We start from the raw sequence: 6817 nt of genomic DNA, 5'->3' as shown, positions 1-6817 counted from the left end.
AGCCCCGGCCCCCGCCGCAGCCCGGCCGGGCACACGGAGCCGCGGACAAGGGCCGGCCCCGGGCGGTGCCGGGGGTATGGAGGGGAACGGGAGCGCTCCGGAGCACTGACCACAGGAAGCTGAAAAGTTAAAAAAAATATTTATTGATATGCTAGAAAAGAAGTGTGGAAAAGTCATACAAACCCCCCCACCCGACGTAACCATTTCCTAGTGTTTCCCTGCAAATAAATTAAGAGCAGCCTAGAGCTGGGGGCTACACTAGCGTTAGTGTCCAGGAACACTGGAAAACTGCTCAAAGAACGTGGGCGAGGGGCTGGGAGGGACCGGGGTGCTGCGTGGGGAGCTGGTCCTGCTCCCACAGCACTCATGCTTTCCCAGGGCAATAACATCCCCGACTTTTGTTCTCAGAAAATAAAAGCAAACAAACAGCTGCAGTGTAAAGCAATTATGAGTGTCATACAGGACCGATTTGGCTCTCTCTTTAATTAAAACGTACAAATCAGAGCACTGACTGGCACAAGTTACAAGAACAATTGTTTGTTTTCACCTATCTCAAATTTCTGTCAGTAAAACCTTTCTCCTGGCTCTGGAGCCCATCACACACAGCTCAGAAACTCGACACAAACCAAACCCCTAAACTATCTCCATCCCTCCATGTACTCCTGGGATTCTTTTTTTTGGTACAAAATATATATATAAAAATAGACTCAGTTTCTCGGGATGATGGCTGAATCGGCCACCTCTTCCAGTCCAATGGAAAACAACAAGGATGCTTAACCAGATTATGCCTGGGGAAAATATCCTTTCACTATACAAATACCGCAGGATTTCCACATCGGAAACCCCTTAGAAAATGACAAGTGACAAACCTTTAATTGCCTGTCTGACACCCGGCTGAACATGCCAACCCATAGCAGCAAACTCAAAAAAAAAAAAAGGAATAAAAAAGGTAGAACTTGAATCCTAACGGCACATGACCAGGGTCTGCACCAACCAGGGGTCTTCCAACCCCTGGCCACCAAAGATCCCAGTAAATTCATCACAGGACGTGTCTTTGGGAAGCAAACCCCAGTGGGAACCATGCACTCAGCCCCCCCAGCTGCTGCGAGAGCCAAGATCCCAGAACAGCAAGTGAGAAAGGGGCTGGGGAAGAAATGTAGAGCGAGACAGCCAGAAAAAAAAATCCTGGATTATCATTTTCACCATCGTTAGACCTTTGGAATTGAACCAGCTGGTGAGCAAAAGGCACAATAGCAAGTGGTGACAGCAGAGTCCTGTGCTGCTGGAGGGGACATGCCTGGGTGATGGAGGGGGCTGCCTGCTGTGGGGACACGTGTCCCTCTGCCAGACAGGAGCCAGGCCTGCAGGGAGAAGCCCTGGGGGCTGGAACAGCGCTCTGCAGGGAGCAGCCAGCCCAGAGGTGCTGTGCAGTGCAGCCAGCACTTCACCTGCTGTCACAGCTCAGCTCCTGCCCCGCCCTTGGGGCCTGGCCCCTCCTTGGAGCATCTTCAGATCATTTTCTCCCCCTCGGAGGAACCAACCCACACATCCTCTAGCTGCAGGCAGGAGCATCCCTGCCCGGCCAGCTTCCCCTCAGGGGCATCGCTCAGCACAGCTGGTGTCCCACTGGGGACCAGGACACCTGTCCCCATGGGTGTCACCGTGTCCCCAAGACCCTGTGACCACCCTGCTTTGCATAGGCACAAACCTGTGGTGGGACCGGTGCCACAGCCAAGGCTGAGATAAGGACGGTCCAAAGGCACATTGTTATCAGTTTGGATTGGCAAAGGCCAGGGAGCAAACGTTTGGTGTGTGGCTGAGAGTGTCACCCCACGCTCCCAGAGCCCCTGGTTCTTCTCCCAAAGCACTGGCACCCCTGGCACAGCACACACCCTGCCCGGGGCTCTGCCTGCTGCTGCCACGGGCCAATGCTGCCCTGGGGCTCGTTTGGCAAGGTTACAGCAGAAGGTAAACTGCAGATTGTGACATTTTGGCATCACCTGAGAATGACCCCACTGCCAGGCAGGGGCAGCAGCCATGACCACGGGGGGCTGCTGCCTCAGGGCGTCACAAGCACCTGCACCCCCAGTTTGGTCCATGCACCCACACTCCTGTGAGTGGCCCCGCCTGGGGCAAAGGGAAATGCCTGCCCTGGTGCCACCTCAGCCACCTGGGGACCCCCAAAGCAGTGACCTGCTGGTCAGGTGAGGGACATCAGAACCGCGCAGGGAGGGGGCAGCTGCCAGCTGTTCATTGCTCTGAGAGAAGGACTCGGCATCAACAGAACGAAAATGACCTCGAATGCTACTAAACCCTGCCTGAACTGCTGCTAATTTTGGCTTCTAGGAGAAATCTGCAGCAGGGAAAACACCGCAGTGGAAAAGCCATCACTGGGTGCCATTGAAGCCCAAAGGAGCATCCCAGCTGCTGGGATGGCCAGGGGAAGGTGAATGGCTGCTCAGGTGAACAGCAGCTTGAGGTACCCACTGGCCTTAGCCCTTCTCCCCCTCCTCTCCCTTCCCACCACTGCACACCACCTATGGAGGTGGCCTTGAGCAGCTTCTGAGCATTCTGGAGAAAAGCACGGACGATCAGCGTGAGTCTAACCCAGGGAGCAGCAGTCCTGGGTGTCCTGGCAGTCCCAGCACCAACCCACCTGCTGCTGGAAGGATTCACACGTTCTGCGAGGCTTAAAAAAGATTCCCCAGCTCAGTCCTGTGAGTGCCTGGAACCTGCTGAGCAGGAGGTGGAGATGCTGGCAATGCCAGGATGAGGCACAGGAGGGGAGTGGGGGTTCCCTGGGCTGCCCAGAAATTCATGTGCTTCTGGAAGTCCAGTCACTGCAGAGAAGCTGGTGGATCCTGCTGGCTCTCAAGGCAGGACTTTCCTCCAGCAGAAAGGAAACACCCTCCAAAAAAAGCACCTCTGCCACCTGCTCTGTTAGTGGCAGCCAGGACTTCACCTATCTTAGACTGGGGTTATTTCCCTCCCTCATGAAAAAAAAAAATCCTTAAGAAAAAATGTAAACAATATTTCCCTATCAGCTGGAAACCCCAACAGAACCGCTGTGGGTTTCCCATCATTGGAAATGACCTTGCCCAGGGGGGTGGCTGGGCTGAGAGTACCCTGAAAAACCCCCGAATGCAGCTGCCCCCCACAGCCCCGAGGGCTGGGAGCAGCAGCTGCCTCATTTGGATTGACTTGCAGTTCCCCATGGCTCACAGACAGATCCACGGGAAGCCCAGGAGAATCTCCCAGGTGTGAGAGTGTCCCGTGGCAGCTCCACACCCCCCAGCCAGTGAGCTGCAGCCCTTGGCATCTGCTGCTTCATAGCAGAGACCTGCAGGCAGTGAAGCCAGGCTCGAAACCGGCCAGCCTGACACCCAGCCCCACTCCCAGAGCATGGCATCGACCGCCCCCACGTGGGGCACGGCTCCAGAAGAGGACTGAGAGAAGGCAGGGAGGAAATCCAGGACCTGCTGGCAGTTTGGAGCGGTTTCACTGCATTACTGGTCCAGCCTTTCCAGACATGAGTTCCAGCAGGTCTCACGAGGGCTCCGCGTTCGCTTGAAGAAAAAACACCTGATGAAGAGCTGGGCAAAGGTGAGGGCGAGGCTGCAGGGCGCTCTCCCTCCTCTCAGGCTCCGGGGCTCAGTATTGCCGCAGGTTGAAAAACCCGACGCTGGTGGGGGACTCCTTGACCGTCACTGTGATCAGGTTGGCGGTGACATCGGTGACAAAGACGTGCTCGATCAGGCTGCGCGTGGGTTTCCAGTCCTGGCTGGTCTGGATGGACACAGACATGTTCTGAGCCACACCTGGGAGGGAGGCTGAATCCCGGTCCGAATCTGAGCTGCTGTCCTCGCCGGTGCTGGCTTCGGACAGCGCGGGGGCCTTGCGGCTCTCGGGGGCCGCGTGTCCCTCTGGAGCACCTGCTGAGCCTGCTTTGGCCGAGTCCCTGTCACCTGCCCGCTGGGTCTGCTTCTTGCTCTTGCCTCCGTCCCCCCCTGGCAGCGCAGCAGCACTGGCAGCGTTCAGCCCGCTCCCCGCCGTGCCACCCCGTCCCTGACACTCTGCAGGTTCAGAGCCTGCAGGTTCAGCTCCTGGCTGGAGGCTGCCTGGCCGCTGGCCCCAGATGAGCTCGATGGTGTCTTGCTGCCGTTGGGCAGCATCTGGCCTCCAGCAGCAAACCCCGATTTCTGGTCCCCTCCGGCGCTGCTGCCAGAAGCCTTTGCAGTTTTGGGTCCCTGTGCGTTCAGCCCCAGCTCCCCAGAGCCCTTCTGGCTCCTCATTTTCAAGTCCAGCCCTAAGCTGCCCTTACTGGCTGCCTGTGCCTTGAGTGCCAGCCTGCCCAGGGCCGAGCTCTCGGCTGCAGCCTGGCTTTGGGACATCCTGTTCATGTAGTGAACGATGGAGCTCTGCCAGCTGATGGCCTGGCTAGGGCTCGCCGAGCCGCTCTTCATCGTGTTGGGCAGGTTCTCCCCCGAGGAGCCCCCCGAGCTGAGCCCAGCCAGGGCACCCGGTGGCTCCTTCAGCATAGCCATGCCTGAGCCCTGCGTGCTGTGCTGGGGCTGCAGCTTCCCCACCAGCTTGGCACTGCCCCCCGCCTCCTTCCGGGACGTTTTCAGCACCTTTGTCAGGTTCACAGTCCTCCGAGCTGCTTTCTGCTCTGGGGGAAGAGGTTTCCTGCCACGCTTCTTCCTGGAAGCGTCTTTCATGTCGGGCTTGGCCACCAGGATCTGAGCTTTCTTCTGTGGCACCGGGTGCGTCTCTCTGCTGCGGGGACCTCTCTTTGCTTCCAGATCACTCTCATCCTCTTCCTCGGAGGAGGAGGAAGAGGAGGATGTGGAGGAAGAGGAGCTACTTGACTTTGTTTTCTCAGGCATCTCTGGTTCCTGCAAAGCAACAGAGACGGGGAGAGTTAACAGCAATGACCAAGGAATGGCTGTGGGCACTACAAACCCTCCAGGGTGGCCTGGCAGGGGCCTCAGATACACCCAGGCTCTCTGTGTAGATAATCTTCAGGGATCCATCAGCTGATGGGATGAGCTGTGTGCTCGAGGCCACCCCAAACCCCGGTGCCCTCAAGGGCAGAGCCCCCCCAGAGCTGCCCCACCACTGCTGGGACTCACCACGTTCTTCCTGGGCCTGCCCCGGGGCCTCTTGCCCCTCTTCCGGTTCTGCACTTCCTTCTCGTGCTCCCTGGAGGAAACAAGGATCAAGGACAACGTTTATGCGGAAGAAAAATCATCTGGGGGAACTGAGGCAGCCAGGTAGTGACCAGAGAGCATCCCTGTGTGCACCAGCAACGTTCCTGCAGCTTCTCACTGACGGACCATGTGGTGTTACCCATCCTGAACCTGTGCTTTTCCCAGCTCTGGGTGAGATTTGCTGTTTTTCTGGCACAAGGGGATGAGGCAAAGGGAAGGATCTGCCCCCAGCCCTGCTAAGCCTTGCTTTGGTTATGGCCCTGCTGTGCTGAGCTTCCATGCTGAGTGTGGGAGAGGCAAAGGCATTCCCTGAAGCTCAGCGAGTCCCCTCCTTTGCTGGGCTCCTTCCTCCTCTCCTGCACCTCCTGCTCTGGCCATGGTGGCCCAGGCTGGGATGTTTCAGGGCACTGTACTCATTTCCTAGTTTGTTTAAATGGGATGGTGTTCAGATGTAACACATCCAGCTGATTAAACACCATCCTGTCTGCACTCAACACCAGATCCTATTCTTAAATAAAATTGATCCAGAAACCAGTTATAATTGAATCCCATCATAAACTTCAATGATTTTTATTATTACTGTGTCAAAGTACTTGGCAGCACGGTGTCTGCCATGGCCAGCTGGCTACCCCTCTGCCCCGTGAGTGATTCTGGGGTGCAGGGCTGTGGAACCATTCCCATTCTCAGCCTGCTCCAGGCAGGAGCACAGACCTGACAGCACAGACACCATCCTGTTCTGCCATCCAGGTCGTTCAGCCTGGAGAAGGCTCTAGGGAGACTTCAGAGCATCTCCCAGAACTTAAAGAGGCTCTAAGAGAGCTGGAGAGGGACTTTGGACAAGGGCCTGGAGTGACAGGACACAGGCAATGGCTTCCAGCTGACTGAGGGCAGGGTTAGATGGGGGATTAAGAAGAAATTCTTCCCTGTGAGGGTGGTGAGGCCCTGGCACAAGCTGCCCAAAGAAGCTGTGGCTGCCCCATCCATGGTAATGTCTAAGGCCAGGCTGGACAGGACTTGGAGCAGCCTGGGATAGTGGAAATGATGGAGTAGATTGGGAAGAACTTTAAGATCCTTCCTAACCCAGACATTCTCTACAATTTTCTCCCAGATATTATTTCCCTCACCCTCCCAGAGCTTCACCCTCCACAAGTTCACTTTAATGCCTCACAAGCCCCGGCACCTTCTCCCCCCAGGGGTCTCTGGCTGCCCACCCCCAAGCACAGCCAAGGTCCCTGAGCCCTGGATGGGGACAGGGAGCCCCGGGTCTGTGCCTGGCGCTGCCCCATTCCCCGGGTGCACCCAGAGGCCCCAAACCCTCGGGGTCTGCCTGGCCAGGGCACAGCCGTTCTAGGTAGACCTGGACCGACAGTGACTCCGGGGACAAACAAAAGGGCCCGGCCACAAAGGGCCCCGCCAGCTCCGGGCTGTTGTTTCCAACGGCTTCCACCACACGTGCAGCCAATTAGAAGTTAATTGACTTTACAGTTTGCTTAGAAACATTTAGAGTTTGCTCACTTCTTTTGGAAAGCCAGGAGCAGCCGGGGGTCCAGGATGTTCTCCTCGGGCTCCCAGCTGTTGTGCCTGCAACAGAGGACACGGACCGGTGA

At 56.9% G+C, this 6817-nt stretch overlaps 1 protein-coding gene across 1 annotated transcript; it reads right to left on the bottom strand.

Annotated features, from left to right (window-relative positions):
• Nucleotides 1-464: 464 nt before the first annotated feature.
• Nucleotides 465-6817, bottom strand: CBX2 (chromobox 2; the record flags this gene model as incomplete). The annotated part of the gene is given in 4 exon segments (XM_031064650.1): nucleotides 465-4064; nucleotides 4067-4895; nucleotides 5133-5202; nucleotides 6726-6817. Coding segments are annotated over 4 exon segments (1404 nt in total), but the record flags the coding sequence as incomplete, so codon positions are not given.

Source organism: Geospiza fortis, unplaced genomic scaffold (genome assembly GCF_000277835.1).
Source record: "Geospiza fortis unplaced genomic scaffold, GeoFor_1.0 scaffold546, whole genome shotgun sequence".
Lineage (NCBI taxonomy): Eukaryota > Metazoa > Chordata > Aves > Passeriformes > Thraupidae > Geospiza > Geospiza fortis.
Note: the sequence above shows the minus strand (reverse complement) of the source record. Positions and strands in the feature narration are given on the sequence as shown.